The sequence below is a fragment of the Xenopus laevis genome, chromosome 8L (assembly GCF_017654675.1).
Source record: "Xenopus laevis strain J_2021 chromosome 8L, Xenopus_laevis_v10.1, whole genome shotgun sequence".
Taxonomy (NCBI): Eukaryota; Metazoa; Chordata; class Amphibia; order Anura; family Pipidae; genus Xenopus; species Xenopus laevis.
Genome location: NC_054385.1, coordinates 88,661,300 through 88,684,419, shown reverse-complemented (window position 1 = coordinate 88,684,419; position 23,120 = coordinate 88,661,300). Strand labels below are relative to the sequence as shown.

General features: G+C 40.6%; 1 protein-coding gene across 1 annotated transcript; it reads right to left on the bottom strand.

Annotated features, from left to right (window-relative positions):
- Positions 1 to 3,439: 3,439 nt before the first annotated feature.
- On the bottom strand, positions 3,440 to 23,055 carry tecpr2.L (tectonin beta-propeller repeat containing 2 L homeolog). Its single transcript, NM_001091050.1, is given in 9 exon segments — positions 3,440 to 3,507; positions 3,509 to 3,977; positions 4,417 to 4,546; positions 5,509 to 5,821; positions 9,523 to 9,680; positions 9,786 to 9,917; positions 12,889 to 13,017; positions 15,623 to 15,893; positions 22,984 to 23,055. Coding segments are annotated over 7 exon segments (1,547 nt in total). The 5' UTR covers positions 15,839 to 15,893; positions 22,984 to 23,055; the 3' UTR covers positions 3,440 to 3,507.
- Positions 23,056 to 23,120: the final 65 nt, after the last annotated feature.

Genomic DNA, 23,120 nt, shown 5'->3' with positions numbered 1-23,120 from the left:
CTGCTAGTGGGACGAAAATTTGCCTACACCTGTGTAAAATATTTTCATTTAAAAGCAGCCATACACAGGACAACCAAGCAAGGTATCCAACTAATCAGCCGGAATGGATCCCTACCAAAAGTACCCATATACAGTATGGCCGATACGAATGGATCCATACCAGGACTGCCCATACATGGTAGGGCTGACAGCCCAAAGTATCACAACAGAAGGAAGTGAAGCTGCTGCTTCTTTTAATGTCCTTCTCTGCCAATGAACCATACACTGGCTGACATGGTGCAGCAGTAGATGTGCTTTTTAAACATTTCCAGTCAACTAACAAACCAGCATCTATAGTAAATGGATATAGATGGTCAATAAATCATATTATTGGTGCATTTATGGCCAGCTTAAGCATTACACTTGAATTCGGGGAAGAATATAACTCATACTTAAAAAGTGGATAGTGGTAAAATTTTCCAAGAAAGAAACATATACATTCAGTTTTCTTTTTTTATACCGTTACTAGTATAACTATTTTCAAATATTATTATGTATACTGATGAATAAAAAATAGCAATACCTGTTCAGATTTTAATAAACCAGACACTTCTTGGGCGGAACAAGTCATATCTTGAGAAGCAGCCATTTCTCCCACATCCGCTACACTGCTCTCTGAAGTGGAATGTGGAAACCTATGGCCATAAATGTCATCCTCATCACTGGATGCCAGCATGTAATCCTGGTCAGTCCTGCCTATTCTTCTTTCTTCAATGGCATTTGAGGGGCTCTGGAAAGTGCAGTGTGTACTTTGTAGTGGGTTGCCCTCAATGAAACTTGAGGATTTTTGCCAAGTTCCACTTTTTTCTTGAAACTGCTGGTCATCATCCAGTATTTCATCTTTAGTGATCTCAAGTGACTTTTCCTCTTCTGAAGCATTGGTGATATTACAGTTGTCACTTGACAGGACCTCCACAGCAGTATTACTGTTTGTGCACTTGTCTACAGCACAGCGGTCAATGTAATCAGGCTGTTTTTCATGGAACGATTCTGCATTACTTATCATCAATACATTGAGCTCCAAAGAATCAGTGATGGGTACGTTTACAGTGGATATGGCGTCACATTCAATAGGCAGTGGATTGACATTTTTATCACCAATTACATCAAATAACTGTTCCATTTGTTTTGCAGAGTGATTACTCTCATTGTCCAGGATAGCAGCAATGGTCTCCTCCGGCTGCACAGCACTAAAAACATCAATGCTGCTATCATCTAAGGCACCCTGATATTTTCCATTAAACAGACTTTCCTGGGAGCTTAGATGATCTATACTGCTGACTGGGAAGCTTTCAGTGACAGAAAAAAAGTCTGAATTTAAAGTGAGGGGGCTGTCTGTGCTTGGTGTACTCTCAAGAGAGCAGGCATCTTGGTTTTTTAATCCATTTTCTACGGTCAAGAAATGGAACAGAGAAACATGATAAGCAGACATTTTTTTTACATTCCCTCCCACTTCAACAAAGAAATGCTGATCATGTGCATATAATATGGCTACAAATCCTGCTTTAGTTCCAGGAGCACTTACAATACAGTGGTGTGAAAAACTATTTGCCCCCTTCCTGATTTCTTATTCTTTTGCATGTTTCTCACACAAAATGTTTCTGATCATCAAACACATTTAACTATTAGTCAAAGATAACACAAGTAAACACAAAATGCAGTTTTTAAATGAGGGTTTTTATTATTTAGGGAGAAAAGAAATCCAAACCTGTGTGAAAAAGTAATTGCCCCCTGAACCTAATAACTGGTTGGGCCACCCTTACCAGCAATAACTGCAATCAAGCGTTTGCGATAACTTGCAACGAGTCTTTTACAGCGCTCTGGAGGAATTTTGGCCCACTCATCTTTGCAGAATTGTTGTAATTCAGCTTTATTTGAGGGTTTTCTAGCATGAACCGCATTTTTAAGGTCATGCCACAACATCTCAATAGGATTCAGGTCAGGACTTTGACTAGGCCACTCCAAAGTCTTCATTTTGTTTTTCTTCAGCCATTCAGAGGTGGATTTGCTGGTGTGTTTTGGGTCATTGTCCTGCTGCAGCACCCAAGATCGCTTCAGCTTGAGTTGACGAACAGATGGCCGGACATTCTCCTTCAGGATTTTTTGGTAGACAGTAGAATTCATGGTTCCATCTATCACAGCAAGTCTTCCAGGTCCTGAAGCAGCAAAACAACCCCAGACCATCACACTACCACCACCATATTTTACTGTTGGTATGATGTTCTTTTTCTGAAATGCTGTGTTACTTTTACGCCAGATGTAACGGGACGCACACCTTCCAAAAAGTTCAACTTTTGTCTCGTCGGTCCACAAGGTATTTTCCCAGAAGTCTTGGCAATCATTGAGATGTTTTTTAGCAAAATTGAGACGAGCCTTAATGTTCTTTTTGCTTAAAAGTGGTTTGCGCCTTGGAAATCTGCCATGCAGGCCGTTTTTGCCCAGTCTCTTTCTTATGGTGGAGTCGTGAACACTGACCTTAATTGAGGCAAGTGAGGCCTGCAGTTCTTTTTTCTTTCTTTTGTGGCCTCTCGGATGAGTTGTCTCTGCGCTCTTGGGGTAATTTTGGTCGCCACTCCTGGGAAGGTTCACCACTGTTCCATGTTTTTGCCATTTGTGGATAATGGCTCTCACTGTGGTTCGCTGGAGTCCCAAAGCTTTAGAAATGGCTTTATAACCTTTGAAATTGAACTCAGGTGTGATAAACCACAGTTAAGTTATTTTTTAACTTAGGCCCATGTATTTTTCACACAGGCCCATGTAGATTTGGAGTTTTTTTTTCTCCCTTAATAACGTAAACCTTCATTTAAAAACTGCATTTTGTGTTCAATTATGTTATCTTTGACTAATAGTTAACGGTTTTTGATGAGCAGAAACATTTAAGTGTGACAAACATGCAAAAGAATAAGAAATCAGGAAGGGGGCAAATAGTTTTTCACACCACTGTATATAAGCATTAATACAGCTATGGTTCGGGAGCTGCCTGTCAACTCTGGGGGAAAAAAACTGTCAGCTTTTGTAGTAAATTGCTTCCATTTAAAGATAAATGGAATTGTGGTGCTACTGGCAAACATAAAAAGCTACAGCCCCAAAACACAGACCTCCGCAGTTTCAAACAAACCATGCTCAAAGCGCTAAACACCTAGCAACACCCATTCACTTTAAAGCAAAGTCGTTTGCCATTTTTTGTTGCCCACAAACTGGCATGCACAAGTTTAAATTTAAATGTTATTCTTCAACAAGAGGAGTGCTTTGCTTCAAGGGTACTTTCATTCAGAATTTCCTTGTGAAGGAGATGGTGAATTATATGCTTATCCGTTAGCTATGGAATAAAAGGAGAAGGAAAGGATAGAGCAAAATGGGGAGCAGCAAAACATGCACTGCAGGCCCAACAAATACGGAAAACTTTTATATTCCTAGTATGCACATTGCCATCTAAGGCTCCTAGAATAGAAAGTATGACTCAGAAAACTATTTATAGTTAACAGAATTATAAATGTGTTCAGTCCCACACAAAAAGAAATGATTACCATGTCTCTTCTTTTTCTTCTTTTTAACCTTCATAGACTTCACAACAAGCTCTTGCTCAAACTCCTCATTGCTGATAATGCTGAACCTTTGAGATGCAGGACGCTGTCCATTACTTGGGGACACTGGTTCTGCAGTTGCAGTCAGACTGAATCCGCTGTCTATTGAATTAATTGAACTACTTCTGCTTTTAACCTGATCCGTAGAAAGAGAGCAAGTCCTAGATTTCAAATCAGTTGCCTGATCCACCAGGCTTTCTTCATCTTCTATGGCGCAGAGCTGGATTTTCTCGGTCTTTATTGACTGAACATCTATTTGATCGTTTTCTTTAATTTCTGACAATGTTCCAATGTGGTGTTTCCCATCCTCTATAAATACTGGAGTATGTGCTCTGAAGGGGCTATGCAAGCTTGCTACTGGCACAATAAAAATAGGGCTGAAGTTAGTAATCACACAAGCACAATAAGAGGCAGAGCATGATGGTTAGGGCATTGTATTCTGTATCGTAAAGATGCAAATGTTTCAAGAGAAATAACCATTCCTTACTCAAATAACATCCTGAAATGACTTGGGTTTTAGGCATTGAGGGTTAAAGATAAATGTGCTGCACTGAATGTTACAGGGAAAGTGGGGTGGGGGCAAATAAGGCTTGTGTATCATTTTAATGGATTAAACAAACAAGAATACTCTCTTTAATAAAACAGCTTATGAAGCCAGTTATAAAGGGTTATATAGATGTATTGTTTCATTTACATGTTCTGCAGTGACAGCAAAGGATGCATCAAACTGATTTGTTATCTTATCTATCAAAACAATCCCTAGGTCTTATGGAATATTTAAATAATTACGTACCAGACAGAGCCCCTTCTGGCATGTTGGAGATTCTTATTATTTCTCGGTCTCCTTTTAGAAAAAAGATTTCGTTGTTTGTACAAGACACAGACACAATGTCCCCTGAACTCTCCAGACCACCAATTACAGCCTGAAAAGCACAAACAATGATCATTCAATTATGTTGCATAATGATTTTTAAATTAGAAAAACCAAACCACAATGACTTCAGCTGATTCACAAGGCTACAGTCCAGCACCTACTGGGTTACTTTAGGAGATACATGCTGGGTTACATTTTGGAGATACATGCTGTATTGTTAATTTATAATGTGCATTATTGCTGATCTTGGGAATTACCCCTTCTGGTTCTGTTTTGGTCCATTCCACCTATTTATTAAAAGGTACATTACTTCACTGTTAGACCTATCACTTTTTGCCCGTTTGTCCCATATCTTAAAGGAGAACTAAACCCTAAAAATGATCATGGTTAAAAACTGCATATTTATTTACTGAACTTATTACACCAGCTTAAAGTTTAAGCTTCTCAATAGCAGCAATGATTCAGGACTTCAAACTTGTCACAGGGGTCACCATATTGGAAAGTGTCTGTGATACTCACATGCTCAGTGGGCTCTGAGCAGCTGTCGAGAAGCTAAGCTTAGGGGTTGTTGCAAATGATCAAGCAGAAAATGGTGTTGTAATATAAGCTGATGCTACAGGGCTGATTATTAAATTCTGATGCTAGTTGCACTGGTTTCTGTACTGCCATGTAATTATCTGTATAAATGACTTATATTGTGACATTTATATTCTAACTGTATATTTTGAGTCGCTCCCCAAGCTCAAGTAGCACAGTAGCATGTGCAGTGAATCAGCAGAAACGTTGCAATAAACCTAAGAACTTTTTCACTAAAGTCCTAAGAGTGCGGTTTCTTTTAGGAGTACTACATATTTGGATATAACCAGCACCAAGGCATTCTTTGCAGTTGATGGTGCACCGGCTTCGGACTTATATATATTTATGGAAACAGAATTGTAATATTGAACATATAGTATGTTGCTGTAGAAAAAATTATGAAGAATATATGTTTTTCTGTTTAAGTTTTATTACCTGATTGACAGTGTCAATAATATAGATACTGTATTCATCCCAGCTCAGAACCCAGCCTTCATACAGGAAACAATACATCAGACCAAAATGCTTTTCAGACAACACAAAACGGTCTTGGTTTGAATTTTCCAAACGGGGATATAGCTCAAATGGTTCTAGTCCTTTGGACAACATATCCTTTAAAATGAAGGTAGACTGTACATATCCATGTACATCAGATTTCCAGAGGCGCAGGCCAGGTCTTGATGCAAAAAGCTTCAGGTCACTTTGCTTGCAGAGTCCAGGAGTAAAACAAGCTCCATATTTTCCATTGCTAGCAGCAGAAAGGAAATAAAACACAACATAAATTAATGCATGGTAATAACAGACCAATCACCAGATTTTTTTTTTTAAACATGTTCATAAAAATTTAAGAAGTTGCTGCTCCTTGTAGCAACATGTTGAATGAATAGCAGGTAGTACAATTCACTAGCATCCTTCTGTCCTTGGCAGGATTGTGTAGACAAAAATGTTCTTGACCAAATAGTAAATTATACAATATAATAAGTAATGGTGTCCAAACATCATCTGATAAATGTATCTGACCAGGAGACTGTAAATTTGTCAAAAAACTGTTTGTCCTGTAGGTGCTGTGTGTTATTTGCTGGCTACCTGATTTCTATACATCAAGTCAAATGCAATGTAATATTGGTGAGAACAACAACTTATTACTACTATTTTTAATTATTTGTGATTAAAAAAATCACAATCTGTCACAATACTCTCTTATCCTCCATTAACCACAATGCAATTTGTTACTGTAATCCAGTGATCCCTAACCAGTGGTTTGTGAGCAAGATGTTGCTCACCAACCCCTTGGATGTTGCTCCCAGTGACCTCAAAGCAGAATTTTTTATTTCTGGCTTAAAGGCAACTTTTGGTAAAAAGAAATTGCCCCAAAATTGTGTGAGACCTTTCAGGATGCGCTGCAGCGCCAGTCCCTACCCCCATCTATGTATAATGCCACAATTGTGCTGCTCAACAAGCCCGGTGAAGACCCCAAACACTGTGACGCATATCGCCCAATCTCACTACTTACAACTGATGTTAAAATCTTGGCAAAAGTCTTGGCCATGAGACTGGGTGAAGTAATTCACCGCTTGGTACATGAGGATCAGACTGGTTTCATGCCTGGCAAATCCACAGCTCTGAATATCCGTAGACTTTACACTAATCTTTCCCTCCCCCATGATAACCAGGGTCAAAGGACTGTGGTTGCCCTGGACATTGCCAAGGCGTTTGACACAGTTGAATGGCCATATCTTTGGCAACTGCTGAAGGAATTTGGATTTGGCCCCAACTACATCAATTTGGTTAAATTGTTATAAAATGCTCCCGCCGCCTCTATAAAAGCAAGTAACATGTCTACCCCGTCCTTCTGTCTTTACCGAGGTACTAGGCAGGGCTGTCCACTCTCTCCTCTACTATTTGCACTAGCCATTGAGCCCCTTGCTTACCTTATTCGATCTCATAACAATATAACTGGGTTTTTTCTGGGTAATAGGGAGGATCGTGTTCAATTATATGCGGGCGATACCCTCTTATATCTGGGGGACAGGGGTGATTCGCTAACCAATGCCCTAGCGGTCTTGGCAGAATTTGGTGACGTCTCCGGACTGGTAATAAATAAATCCAAATCCACTGCCCTTATGCTGGACCCGCTTACTGAGGAAGAGAGAATGACTACCTTCCCTTTTAAAGTAGTTCCCAAATTTACTTACTTAGGATTTAAGGTCACAGCTCTCCCCCAACAATAAGCACTTAACGTAGACCCGTTGAATGATTGGATGTCTCAAAAGCTTAAGTCATGGGCTAATCTCCCGGTAGGCCCTACAGGGCAGATCCATCTTGTAAAGATGATTATATTACCCAAACTAATCTATGTACTACAACAAGCCCCTGTATGGATACCGAAACCCTATTTTCTTAAAATAAATGCTGTATTTAGGCAACTGGTGTGGGCTCATTCCAGGCCACGACTAAAGCTTGAAACATTGATGTGTGCTAAAAGTAAAGCTGGCCTGGCCCTTCCAGATATGTATTTATACTACCTGGCAGCACAACTGTCCCACCTCACTACGTGGGTGGAAGGTTCGCGTCACAGAGTGCTACATTCACTTTGGGCTCACTTGACTGGCTTCACTGATAACCCAGTAAGCTGGATTCTAGGGAAATCTGTCACTACATCTCAGTCATTACTTCCCCCCCATCGACTCCCTACGTAAGGTGTGGAAAGCGGCTAGTGCGCTTTTGAAGTCTCCTGCCACTGACCCGCTTACGCCACTATGGAACAACCAAAATTACCCCTTGTTGGCAAAGCTAGGCCCAATGAGTCTTTGGTTGGACCTTGGGGTGAATACCTTAGGTGATATATGGCAGAATGGCAAACTAGTCTCCTTTGCTCAATTGAAAGACCAATTCCAGATCCCACGTAACCAATGGTTGACTTTTCATAAGCTCAGCCGCGCTCTCACTGTTACTCACAAGCGCCATGATTTATCGCTGTCCACACACCCCTTTCTAGTCTATATTAAAAGGGGACATACTAAAGGTTTGGTCACCATGTTATATGCTAAGTTGCTACAAGAAGATAACGGAAATAATTTAGATGGGCTACGCTCTAAATGGGAGGTGGATGTGGGCACAATCCTAGACGAGGAATGGCAAGAAGCGCAAGAATCCCCTCAGTTAGTATCCCCCAACCATAGACTACGGCTAATTCAACTATATATTCTTCACATGGCTTATTACACCCCTGTCAAGACTTCATTACATTAATGCCAACACCCCTGATGTTTGTACTAGATGTGCTTTGGACAGGGGAACTCTGATACACATGTTGTGGAGCTGCACCAAGCTTACTGCATACTGGAGGGAAATACTGGATACCTTGGAAGGGGTGCTTCAGGTGACAATAGCCAGAACACCTAAAACTTGCATCTTGGCCATAATTCAGGACTTAAAACTGAATCAATATTAAACCACTTTTCCTCCTAGAGGCACTGCTACTAGACAAGAGATTAATTACCCAGAACTGGAGAGCTGTGACTCCTCCTACCTTCTCTACCTGGAAAGCAATAATGCAGGATACCTTTACCACTGAATATCTAATGTACTTAAAAAGGGGAGCCCCCACCAAATTCCATAGGATTTGGGGACCCTGGACTGACATTTACCCCCTACACCCAAGACAACCACTAGCAGTTTAAGTCAAATAGGGTACAGGACAGGTAACTGGTATATATATTTCACTTGTCTGACTAGTTATGAATCCCTCATAGGAGGGAGTCTAGACATTGTTGTGAAATGTTATACTCATGACGAAATGTATGTTGTATGCTATTTTTCTTTCACCCTGCTTGATTTAGACATGTAACATGTGACACAATGTTTTTCCTTAATTTGTCTTTACACTGTAAACTGCTTACTTTATTCTCTCAATAAACTACCCGAATTTAAAAAAAAAAAAAGGCAACTTTTGGTGGCAAACAAACAGGTGTACTGCCAAACAGAGCCTCCTATAGGCTGCCATTCTACCAAATGGCCAATCACAGCCCTTATTTTGTACCACCCAGGAACATTTTTCATGCATGCTGCTCCCCAACTCTTACTAAATCCGAATGTGGCTTACTGGTTAAAACGTTTGGGGACCAGTGGGGTAACATGTGGTGGTCAGTGCGTGTATGGTTTTGGCAGCAGAATTTTTATAATGGACACACAAATAATTTACTGACTGTGTGCAAGCTTACCTCCTGCCTAGAAAAAGAATAAGACTTTACAAAATGTTGACTGCAAGTGATGTAGTGAACTACAATCCTCTTTTAAGATTTTTTATTTTGATTATGATTATTTTGTATCTTTGGGGTTTTTTTCCCACTTCCTTCTGTATTTGAAGACTGTTAGCACATAATTTCCAACATACACATCAAGCCACTAACAAGAAGCGAGAGACATTTTGCTGTGCTGTGTGCTTACGATTTTCTAGGCTGAGTTCCAACTTGCTTGACAGCCTTTTCCTCAGTGTAAAACAACAGACATCTTTGACTGGTAGACACAAGCAGCACTTTCTGGCTGTAGTCCAACTGTACTACAGAAGACGGCTCCTCCAGGATAAGGCTGGGATTACACGAACCCTATAGCACAAATAGTAAACGATAATAAAGGCTTGACACACCCACTGGAATATTTGCTTAAGTTTTCCAATATGCTGCAGTCAGCGAGTCATAAGTATTGTTCACCTTGTCAAAGTCTAGATCAGACTGAATAATCTTTCCTCTGTCATCACCAGAAAATAGCTTCATGCCGTTAGGGCTCCAGGCCAGGGCATTGATGTTGCTCTTATGAACACCAAGAACATCAAATCTTCTTAACTACAAATGGAAGCCAACAGTCAGCCAGACAAATAGAGCACAAAATCAGCATAGACAATTTAACAATTTTGTAAACAGCTGATAAGGAAAAAATCTTTTTAGCTGTATTGTGATTATGCTGCCACTACAAGGTCCCCCTGCTGCCTTAAAGGGATACTGTCATGGGAAAAAAAATGTTTTCAAAATGAATCAGTTAATAGTGCTGCTCCAGCAGAGTTCTGCACTGCAATCCATTTCTCAAAAGAGCAAACAGATTTTTTTATATTCATTTTTGAAATCTGACATGGGGCTAGACATTTTGTCAATTTCCCAGCTGCCCCTGGTCATGTGACGTGTGCCTGCACTTTAGGAGAGAAATGCTTTCTGGCAGGCTGCTGTTTTTCCTTCTCAATGTAACTGAATGTGTCTCAGTGGGACATGGGTTTTTACTATTGAGTGTTGGTCTTAAGGTGGCCATACACGGGCAGATAAAGTTGCCGATATCGGTCATTTGGACCGATTTGACAGCTTATCTGCCCGTGTATGGGGGCTTCCGACGGGTCTTCCCGATCGATATCTGGCCACGATGTCAATCGGGAAGGTTGGATTTTTACCCGACCGACCCGTCGGAGCCGCTTGGCGCACATCATAATTCGATCGTTCGGCCGTATTACCCCCGATATAGCCACGCAGTTTAGTGGCATATCGGGGAAAGATCCGCTCGTTTGGCGATGTCGCCAAACGAGCGGATCTTTAAGTCTATGGCCACCTTTAGATCTACCAGGCAGCTGTTATCTTGTGTTAGGGAGCTGCTATCTGGTTACCTTCCCATTGTATCGCCAAACGAGCGGATCTTTAAGTCTATGGCCACCTTTAGATCTACCAGGCAGCTGTTATCTTGTGTTAGGGAGCTGCTATCTGGTTACCTTCCCATTGTTCTTTTGTTTGCCTCCTGGGGGGGGGTAAAGGGAGGGGGTAGATATCACTCCAACTTGCAGTACAGCAGTAAGGGCTAGTCCACACGGGGAGATAGCGTCGTGTTTGCGGTCGCGGCGACAGCCTGGCGAGGCATTTTCACTGTTGAAAAGCGCATCGCCTCGTGTGGTTAGCACAGGCGTTTTTACATAGGCGCCCATACAAAACTGTTGCCTGCGCCGGTCGCGGCGACTGTCGCGGCGCTTTGTCGCCGCGACCGCAAACGCGTCGCTATCTCCCCGTGTGGAATAGCCCTAAAGAGTGATTTAAGTTTATCAGAGCACAAGTCACATGACTTGGGGCAGCTGGGAAATTGACGAAATGTCTAGCCCCATGTCAGATTTCAAAATTGAATATAAAAAAATCTGTTTGCTCTTTTGAGAAATGGATTTCAGTGCAGAATTCTGCTGGAGCAGCACTATTAACTGATTCATTTTGAAAAAAAATGTTTTTCCCATGACAGTATCCCTTTAAGCTACACTGCAGTGGGCAGCTCCTGTGTTGTCCCTATTTATGAAGACTAGGAATGCTGTTACAATTGCTACATTTAAAAAACATTAAGGCAAAGGCCAGACGATGAAGAGCTTGGCCTGCAGAGAAACGCAGGTCAAGAATCTGCTCCTCCACTGCTTTTCTGCACCCGCACCTGAATACATTGATTCAGCTGAGATGCAAAAAAAGGAGGTGGATTTTGGAGCAGAAACGCTAGATTTTGCATTTCACACCAAAATCTGCTGCAACTGCCTGCACTCAAGCTAAGGCAATGTACTTGGGTGCAGGCGCAGAGCAGATTCTTGACCTGCATTTCTCTGCAGGCCAAGATCCCCATCATTGGACCCTAGCTAAAAGTGATGGCAGACAGGGCACTTTGTCACCCATGGGAAATTTGGGATTTATGATTATAATCTTTACAGCGAGTAATTTAAACTCAAGTGGTTAGAAGTCCACTTTACCAATTGTTTGCAACTCTATATCTGCAAGACTTTGAGCCCATAACTGGTTTATCAGTAACAGAGATAAGAAAGCCCAGCAGGGCAATGTAAACAATAGCACAGCAGTTTTTAAATAGATGATTAGTATATTTAAAAACAGAAAAAAATATTAGGATACTAGAATCCTCTTCAATTAAAACACAAAGACAAACGCATTAAATGCCAATCAGCAAGATAAATGAAAGTCTGAGAAAGATAAGGGCAATGACACATGGTACTACTTGTTGACATCGTTTTGTAAATATGCTCAATATGCTAATATGCTTTCAAAGGCATTTTTGAGAGATTATGCTTTTCAAGCATTTTAGGGCAGGGGCACAAGGGCAGATTCGGGGAGATTTAGTCATCTGGCAACTAATCGCCTCTTTTTCGGACAAAAATCTCCCCGAACTCAAAAGAGGAAACAGATTTTTTTTTATATTCAATTTTGAAATCTGACATGGGGCTAGACATATTGTCAATTTCCCAGCTGCCTCAAGTCATGTGACTTGTGCTCTGATAAACTTCAATCACCCTTTACTGCAAGTTGGAGTGCTATCACCCCCTCCCTTTTCCCCCCCCAGCAGCCAAACAAAAGAACAATGGGAAGGTAACCAGATAGCAGCTCCCTAAAAAGATAACAGCTGCGTGGTAGATCTAAGAACAACACTAAATAGTAAAAACCCATGTCCCACTGAGACACATTCAGTTACACCGAGAAGGAAAAACAGCAGCCTGCCAGAAAGCATTTCTCTCCTAAAGTGCAGGCACACGTCACATGACCAGGGGCAGCTCTTTTGAGAAATGGATTTCAGTGCAGAATTCTGCTGGAGTAGCACTATTAACTGATGCGTTTTGAAAAAACATGTTTTCCGATGACAGGATCCCTTTAAGTAAAAGGTGAACAATCCCTTTAAGAAAAGCTTTAAGAGAATTTTGGGGTTCCAAACAAGCTTATAGTTGGGTTTATTGGAGAACTAAAGGGGCTTCAAAAAAAAAAATTTCAGTTTTCAAGGCTGGATTTCATTTTACAAAAGAACACTGACCTGCTTGTTTCTTCCAGGCAAAGGAGAAACTAGTTGGAAAACTGCCACTCTTCCAGATACAGTGCCCACAGCAACCAGGTCATCAAAGCAACTGAGGAGCTTCACCACAGAGATAGATTCCGTCTTACCCTGTCACGACAAAAATTATGTTACCATTAATAGTCTGCTGCTAAGAAGCCATGAAAACGCATTAATAACTTTATTAAGTTAATATTACCAACTAAGCATGTATGTAAGTTTGGACTGTAATGGGCAAAATAAGTAGAGCATGTAACTATTTATTATATCTGGATCATGAAGCTGGGTTATACTGCAGAGAGAGACTGATAAGCAAATCTGAGCCCAAAAGCCAGGTTTGAGTGAAACTAGCTTGCCTAAAACCATGTGCTAAACTGTCACACAGACAGAAAAAGATCTTGTTAACTTCCCCTTTCCTTCTTATAGTGACAGAATATTGTGGGCAGACAAATTGGGCTCATAGTAGGTCAATCTTGTTTTCCATTCAGGTTATTCAAATATGGTGCAAATCATTTTACTGGCTGAGGAGGTACTTTGTAGACCTAAGGTCAATCAGTTTAACCGGCCAAATTGTCTAACTTGAATGCCACACATACCAAATACCTAAAGCTTCATTTGTGTATGCACATGCCATATGCAAAAGTAAGTGGCCATTGTAATGCATAAAGTTACTTGTGCTCATTTAAACTTGCACCAATGCATGCCTTCAGCCTACTCAAAAAAAAAAATGATGCACGAGTGTACAATTTGACACAAAGGAACCCAGGAATTACTGCCACCATAGAGCAAAAAATGAAAGAACTCCATATAACAGATGCCATTCCAACAGGTCTGTGGAAACAGCATGTTATTCACCAAAAGTGATGTTAATCCATATTGAATCATATGCAAGTTGTGGTGGATGCAACTTAAGGTGCCCATAGACGCAAAGATCCTATCATACGAATCGAGGATTCGTAAGATTTTCGGACCGTGTGTGGAGAGTCCCGTCATTTTTCGTCCAGCAGAGATCAGTCGTTTGGTCGATCAGACAGGTTTGATTTTGTCCCGACCGATCACGCCGGAGCCCATTGCGCTCTCATCGTAATCTGATCGTTCGGCCATAGGGCCTAACGTTCAGATTACCCCCGATATAGCCATGCCCGTTAGTGGCATATCGGGGAAAGATCGGCTCGTTTGGCGATGTCGACAAACGAGCGGATCTTTTCGTCTATGGCCACCTTTACTGTACATATAAATTACGCAGGCATTTTGACAAAAAATATGGTGACTTGCTTCCAAAGTTTGCACTTGGAACATAAACATTGCACTGCATTTGAAAATGAGGCTTCCAATATTTACTTGCAGAAGTGCACTGTAGGGTTGATGGGCATCATGCTTGCCTGTGGTGGCGATCACCACAAGAAGTCTACTAGGTCCTGAATTCTAGTGCACACACTTCTATAGGCGATTCCTGCCAGTGAGCACAGGCACTGGATGTGACGTGACCAAACATGGCATGGCCCGCCAACTGCACTGCTGTGCATTTACAGAACGGGTACTGAGGGAAGGGGGCAGACTCTGGGAGAGTACTTTCTGCCATTAGAGAGGGGTCTTTGCCATGGCAGCGGGAGAAAATATTTCAAAACAGTTCACCTCTTTTGTTTGTTTTTGAAGGGGTAGTTGGTAGTGTGGAAATTCAGAAGCTATCTGGCTCAGTTTACACTAGCAACCAGGCAGTGGGTTGAATAAAAGACTGGCATATGAATAGGAGAGGGCCTGAATAGAAAGAAAAGTAACACCAACAATAAAATTGTAGCCTCACAGAGCAATGGTGTTTTGGCGGCTGGGGTCAGTGACCCCCATTATAAATCTGAAAAGAAGGAAGGCAAAACATTCAAAAAGTTCAAAGAATTTAAAACCTGAATAACTCAAAAAAGTTAACTAAGGTGGAATGCATTTTTAAGGAAACAATTTAACAACCTTATAAACACTCGGGTACCGAACAAAGGTTGTTTTTTGTTTTTTTTAACTTTCATGAAAAAAACATATTACCTACATGAAAAAACAAAACTACAAATGCTGACAATGGACACCGTCTTATTCTTTTATCAGATCTAATCTAAATGATCACTGAACTTGCTGCTCCACTGCACTGCTGTGCATTCAATTGATGGGGGGGGGAAATAAGGCACATTCCTAAGTTCACCTACGTCCTAGGTGTGTTCAGATACCCCTATGTACAACATGTGTTGAGTGAATATAACAAAAATGTTTTTTGTTTTTTTTTCTTGCACTAAAACGAGAAAAGTCCCAAAAGCAAGTACTTGTCATTTTACAATTGCCTTGTTCTTCAGAGCAATAGCAAGAGAAGAAGGTAGTTAATCATATAATATATATAACATATTGTCCGTGGTTACACTACCCTGTATAAATGAACTCTTAGTTCCGCAAGGTGCTTGCTGAAACAGCTCATTATGTCTATTTAAATGATCCATCCTGATTACAGGAGGACTAAGGAAAAGTTAGTAAAACAAAACAACAGTTTAAAATTGTTTTATCATTGAAAAAATAAAACACACAGATTGTAACGCAAAGAGGAAGAGTACATTTTTAGCACACAATTGTATGTATGTGTAAGATGTATGCAGGGGGTATACTACACTTTCCAACAAGTCCATTTGTTGGGTTTCAGGAATCCTATTAAAGATGCATGAAAATAATACTAACACATTACCTCCAAGCTGTATTTTTTCATCTGGCTTGTGTGTCGGCAGTACAGATAGAGCATTCCAATGCTGCTGCCCACTGCAATGAAATCACTGTTGGCATCAAGGGCAGTTAGGTAGACCAGGATAGAGCGGAATCCTTTCTGCACCTTTGCAGGAATAGCATTCAGAATGGAATACAATGGACAGAACTCTTTGAATGTCCCAACTTGTTGCGCAGCCATTTTTATTTGTTTAGTAACGTATGGCTCCAACCCTCATATTGCTGCCGAGGCAGGACTGAAATATAAGCAAAATGTAAAAAAAATTATTAAATCACTCTAGATCCAAGTGGATTCATATTACTTTGTTCTACTAGACAGCTCTGTGTGTGTGTACACATTCCAGTGGGAGGGGTGAGTGTCTAGTTTCCAGATGCCCCTACAACCTGTAATAAATAGTCAAATCTTTTGGCTAAAAATGTAATTTACTTAGGAGGATTTATTTCTGTTGGGGTTTAACCAGTTTGCTTTCCCATGCCTCCAGAACTAGGAAATTATAAAATAAAAAGGGAAAAACATGGAAAACCTATACTGAACTCAAAATATATAAACTGTATATAAATATTTAAACTGTTTGTATTGTTAATGTATGTCCTTTTTGTAACATATATTAAATATAAAATGTAACAACCGTCTTCGATGCTCTAATGAACCCTAGCCTGAAAATGTGTAATTGTGAGCCTTAACCCTCTGCATGCTGAATGGAAACAATAGCCTGTTAGTTTGTTGATTAACCTTTTGATTTCTGGTAGTCTACTAAAGTGCTTGGCATCTTTCATTGCCATAAAGTGGTGGCAGTAAGTTTTGGGGTTGTTGGTTGAACTTTGGGGTGCTGGTGCGTTAGCCTATCCTGTGTGCAAGGTGGGTGAGAGACTGAGTTAGTGACCCCTTGATAGCCACACCTATAGTCACGTGCAGCTGGAAGTGCCTTTGACACAGGACATGACAGGAACACTGAGGCTTCTGCCTGGTCTGGAAATGGCAGTACTTTTAGGGTTCCCCTGTATCAATAGTCGCACCAGTGCTCAATTTGGAACAGGAAGCAGGAAGGACTGAGCGGCAGCAAGTGCAACCTTTAAAGAATGGGGTTTATTGAGGGAGCACAACTACTTCGTATTAGGGATGCACCGAATCCAGGATTCGGTTCGTGATTCGTCAGGATTCTGCCTTCTTCAGCAGGATTCAGATTCAGCTGAATCCTTCTGCCCGGCCGAACCGAATCTGAATTTGCATATGTTTTCCCCTTCCCATCCCTAATTTGCATATGCAAATTAGGGTTCAGATTCAGGGGTTCGGCCAAATCCAAAAAAGTGGATTCGGTGCATCCCTACTTCGTATATAGAATTATAAATTGCAGTCTTAGATATCAGGGTGACTGCATTCAAACCTAGTGGAGCTTCTGCACCCATGGCAAGCACATGATGATGCTGCCCTAAATAGTTATTCCCACTGCACTTGTACAAATGTGACTGACTCATAACAGTTTCTCTTTAGCAGATGAGAACTGGGTCACACCCAACTGTTCTATTATCAGTCTTTATTCATATTGTGCCATCATTCTTATCAGTCACTGCCCCAATAGAGCACTGTTCATTTTGAACCAACTTGCCCCCTCTTACCGTGAATGATATATGTGCATTATTCCCTTTCCCACAATCTGTTTCAGATACAATTTTCCAATGAACAAATGTAAACCATATAAAACACTTACATACACGGGGCCTACAGCTGGCCATGATATAGCAACAGTGTGGCGGTAGGTCTGAACTGAAGGCTTCCACTGCAGTGCAAAGAAGGTCATTGGACAACCTAGAAGTTATAATATGGGCATCTCCTACATCCTGCAGCCCAAACATGTGATAAGTACAATCTTGCTATTGGCTATTTATGTGTGAACAAATAACATATGATCTTGTTTTATGCATGTGTGACCTAACAGCACATCATTTTGTTCAGCTAGCATGTGGTCAGTATAACCCATTCAAATTAAAAGAAAACTTTACCCCCAAAATGAACAGATAGTTTATATCATATTAAGTGGCATATCATAGAATCTTACCAAACTTGTATATATATTTAAGTAAATATTGTCCTTTTACATCTCTTGCCTTGAGCCACCATTTTGTGATGGTCTGTGTGCTGCCTCAGAGATCACCCTGACCAGAAATACTGCAGCTCTAATTGTAACAGGAAGAAGTCTGGAATCAAAAGACAGAACTCTTTTGATTGTCTTTTGATTGGTTCATGTGACCTAACATGTAGGTTTGTTTGTGTGCACCGTGAATACTACGATCCAAGGGGGCGGTCCTTTTTTTTTTTTTTTTTTTTTTTTAAAAATGGCAATTTTCTATTTAGGATTACCCAATAGCACATACTTCTAAAAAAGTATATTATTTTGATAATGGTTTATTTACATGAAGCAGAGTTTTACACATGAGCAGTTTTATGTAATATCTTTTCATAGAGACCTACATTGTTCGGGGGGTATAGTTTTCCTGTAAGGATCTGGGACTCTTTATTTTAGTTACAAAGAGGGTTAATACTTCAGCATTAAGATAATAGCACAGTGGGTGGGGTTCAGCCAATTTGCTCTACTCAGAATTAATATTCTGAGAATAAATGTATGAGCTGCGCTACTACGCACTGCATTGTCATTGTGTATGAAAAAAATAAGTCAGCATTTCAGAGCTTTCAGAGCAATTCATCACAATGAGAAGCTGCCAACATGGAAAGTGTTTTGATTGCTGTAGGTCTGTATAATGCTGATGTGAGCAAGTGGAAAGAATAACATACACTAACACAATTACCAGGAAATACAAATAGCGAATGTTACGTAAATGTTTAGCACGAAAATGAATCCATCTAGTTTTCTGGAACACATAAAAATCTGTTTTTGGAAAACATTATCCATAAGAAAAAACACAATTAAATGCTAGCAAAAATCCCTGCTACAAAGTGACTTTTTCAAAGATATAGGCAAGCACTTCTGTCGCCAGCACTATTCTAACACTTTTTTATTCTGGCACACATATAACAAATGTACTTGGAGGGCAATGTCCTGGGTGCGAGCTCAGTTACTGCTACAAAGGAGTCATTCTAGCGACTGTTCACTAAAAAATGACAATCTAAACCTGCCATACAATCAACAAGTGTTCTGCATTCCATCTATATGTGAAAGAAGAGTCTGTTGAGTCAAAACTGCGAAGCATCCCATAAAAAGGATCTAAATAGATTTGTGTGACAATAGGGGGGTACAGAAACTGATTAGTTTCCCTATGGCAGCCAGCTGAAGAAAGATTATCTCTATGCAATTTGGTGGAACCGCATTGCTTGTTTATTCACATAATTTATACAGGAATAACGATCAAAGCTTGAAAATAAAATACAATAGTAAAATTTACCATAAAAGATTACAGGAGATGACAAGCTAGCAGTGATAAAATACAGATTTTTTTCATGCAAATATAGATGGATAAAGTAAATTTCCATCCAAACACAGTTTTTTGCATAATGTAAAGCATAAGAAATGTGAATTTACAGGTGTATTCTGCAACATTGTTGCAAATAATGTAAACCAGGCTGACTTTAATAGCAATTACATTTACAAAGAACTTTAAAAAAGTTTAATAAATGCCTATTAACACTAGCCTCGTCCCCCAACACATACACATGCACATAAGTCCTTACTATGTCTGAGTGTACCTTCAATGACTGGCAAACAGGAGGCTAATTCTTTATACAGGGGGAAAAGCCCTTGCTCATGATATATATTGCCGCAGGTACAGAATTTGTTCTACTTTGCTTGCTGAGCTTTTCTCTGCTGTTGGGACCATTCAAGATTCACTCACAGAATATTTCAGCTCTTTTCAGAACAAAAATACTGAAAAGTGATACGGACGTCAGAAATTTCCTATTGAGGTCATGGTACTTCAGCCTCAGCACTCATGTGTATGCACTTGCATTAAATAAATATTATTAGTACACAGGAGCAGCAAGGAGCAATGTCTTAACAGTTATATATGCTAAAGCATACAATACTTGAACAGTAATTGTAATTTATGACAAACTAACTCTGCAGTCGGATTTGTGACACTGTAATTTTCTTTTACTAAATTCTTCCACTAGGGGTCAGGATAATGTAAGGGTAAACAGCTACTATATTCAGTTCACACAATAGGGTGTTGGTCTGTTAATGCTGGCAGCTTATCCTTACACAAGTATTTATAAAGTACCAACATATTCTGCACCTACTGTATTGCTTTATATTACAATTCATAGCCCCAAGCAGCTGAACAGACATCACGGAATATCTATCGAGTGCAGATAAATCTAAACACTGATTGAGCATGTCATGAGGGAGGCAGCATGGTTGCATAGGTTATTACCCCAATGCTGGTGAAAACTCCCGAAATAACCCTTTGGCGTTATGGAGCTGCACACTAAATCAACTACAGGAAAAAAATAAAAAGAAACCTTTCTATGGCTGGAAAAGATATATCATACCTTTTACAGCCTATGCATTTTGGGTCAGGTGGCACTTCTTCAGAAGATTGGGGGAGGAACACTGTAAGTAATTTAGAAAAGGTTATTTCTTAACTAAAATATTATTTCCCAATTTCAACAAGTACATACAAACACTCAGAAGAATTTAATCTGTTTTCCACATAATTAATAAGTGGTCTGTTTAATGATATGTTCAAATAAGAGCAACAATAAAACCACAGTGTGGTATGTAGTTGCCTGAGGCATAGCCAGATCAGAGGAAGTTTTTGTCAAAGATCTACAGATAGTGCACCTGTAAGGTGGATGCAGCCCACTGGCCTTTAAATGGATAGCCCTGACCTAGACCACCTGTCTGGAGGGCAGTTACTTTTAGAGAACTTTGTAACAATAGTTTTCTTGGAAAAAGCTGCCCTTACTTTCAGAAGGTCAGCACCTTGCTTAAGAGAATTGTTTTTCTGAACAGTACAAGCAATAAACCTTAACAGGCAAGTTAACCCCAAAATAAAAGAAAACATAATTCTAAGCAACTTTCAAATATACATTTATTAAAACGTGTCAGTGCTTTTGAAGTTATTTGCAAAAACAATTGCTATGGAAAGCAGCGTTTGCTTAATTCCTGGTTGTTACTTTTTAAACAATGTTGCAAAAGTCTTAGTTCCCCAGCAAAGACTCTGACGGGCCCTATGGGAGGGGGCATTAATAGGTGCAGTTGCACCCACTGCTCCCCCAGTAGTACCACTGTATACATTGAACACAGATAACAACTATAACGGATAATCTCCTATAGACTTCATTTTTTCAACGAATCCACATTTTTGAAAATGATTTCTTTATGGTCTGTAATAATAAAACAATACCTTGCACTTAATCAGAACTTAGATATAATTAATCCTTATTGGAGGCAAAAGTGGCCTATTGGGTTTATTTAATGTTTATAGATTAACTAATAGACTTAGGTAAAAACCTGGTAAAACCCCAGGTCCTAAGCATTCTTGATTATAGGTCCCATACTGGTGTTTGAAAAAATGGATGGACAGACAGAGCGGTTTGGTTAGATTAAGGGTAGGGACACACTGGGCGATTTGGGGAGATATAGTGGCCTGGCGACTAATCGCCGCGACTTTCCACGACCAATCTTCCCCGAATGCCTCCCCTCACTCTGCGCCTGGATAAAATGAAAAATCGCCTGCGCTAATCACACGCGGCAATTTGTTTTCCGAAGTCGCCCGAAGTTTCCTCGTGAGGCAACTTCGGGCGATTTCGGAAAACGAATCGCCGTGTGTGATTAGCGCCGGCGACTTTTCATTTTATCCAGGTGCAGAGTGAGGGGAGGCATTCGGGGAGAAAAGTCACTGCGATTAGTCGCCAGGCGACTAAATCTCCCCAAATCGCCCAGTGTGTCCCTACCCTAACACCATTTCATGTAAAACAGCACATTGACTCCAGATTTGCTTTTAGTTGTCCCAGTAGTGCTAGATCATGCTCTCTATATGCAGCAGCTGATAGTATGACTAAGGGTACAGACACAAAAAGCAACTAGTAGCAGCTACTTGTGGCTACAAAATGCCAAAAAATACCCTGCCACAGACAATACTGAAAATTGCCTCATATGTAGTGTCTTAGCAAAGCCAAGTATCACTATTGTCTATTTTGTAGCCGTGACAAGTAGCTGCTACTAGTAGCTGTGTGTGTCTTCACCCTTAGTTAAGAATAGGAGGCCAGGTTAACAGTTTGCACAAAACCTAGACGGTATCAATGTGATAAGTGGAAACATGAGTGTATGGAGTTCTGCCTACGTACAGTCCAGCATTTCCTTTCATCCCCAGTGACAAGTGAGTGTTGCAGTATATAATCAGCCTACAATGATAAAGTTTTCCAAATCTCACAAGAGGTAAAGTTCCCTTGGCTAGACAACCAGAGAGCAGTGCATCATCTAGATTCTAGCCCCTCCACCCCCAATGCATTCATTGTATGAATTAAATCACCCACATGGACATCAGGCACCATACAACATAACAGACCAGCAAAATATAAAATATATATCCACTTTAAGGTTTCTATACACAGTACAAACAAAAGAAGCAGGTCTGGACTGGGATTCAAAATAGGCTCTGGCATTTCAACTACACAGAGGCCCAAACAGCCCCCAGCAGCCCACGTAATAGTCACTTTCTATGGCATCTTACAGCAGCCCCTCTGGCATTTGCCAGAACCCACAGATTGCCAGTCCGGGCCTGAAAAGAAGCACAGATGTGGCATGTGGTCAGCTGGGAGGGTGCTCGTTGAAGATCAGTGGGTGCCATGCACAGATGCAGTGGCGTAACTATATGTTAATGGACCCCACAGCAAATACATTTTTATATAACAATATATGTTGAAATTGACATTAATTAGGGCTTTATGGGGGCCCCTATACTTCCTGGGCCCCCTCTGCAGCCGCAGGGTCTGCTTCCTCTGTAGTTACGTCCCTGGATATAAGACATATCCAGTGTGGGGCCCTGCAGTAAATGAAGACTGATCAGAGTGCTGGAAGACAGCAGATGGCATATGGAGTTGCCTTTATGGTTAGATATAGAGTCAGGGAGTGGGTGATGAAAGCAGCTAGCTTCTTTTGCCTACGTGTGTATATGTTAGCTTAATAACAGCAGGTCATAGGCCACAGTACTGTTCGCACAGCAGATGAGCAACAGCTGGCAAGCCTCAGTTCAGTACCACATAAACAAGCGGGTGAAAAATACAGCGAATAATGAATGTGAACCAGTGCTTTTATATAAGCGTTCTCCTAGCACCCCTACAATACACGCGGCTTCTATATCCACACTCACCTGTTTCTTAAGCGTCAGTCATACTCTGAAAGCCCCACTCACATCCAGGAACCTGACGCAGCTTAAACGCACACTCCTCACTCTGCATAATCACAACACTGAGCGGACACCTATAAGGTACCGCCCACATTAGCAGA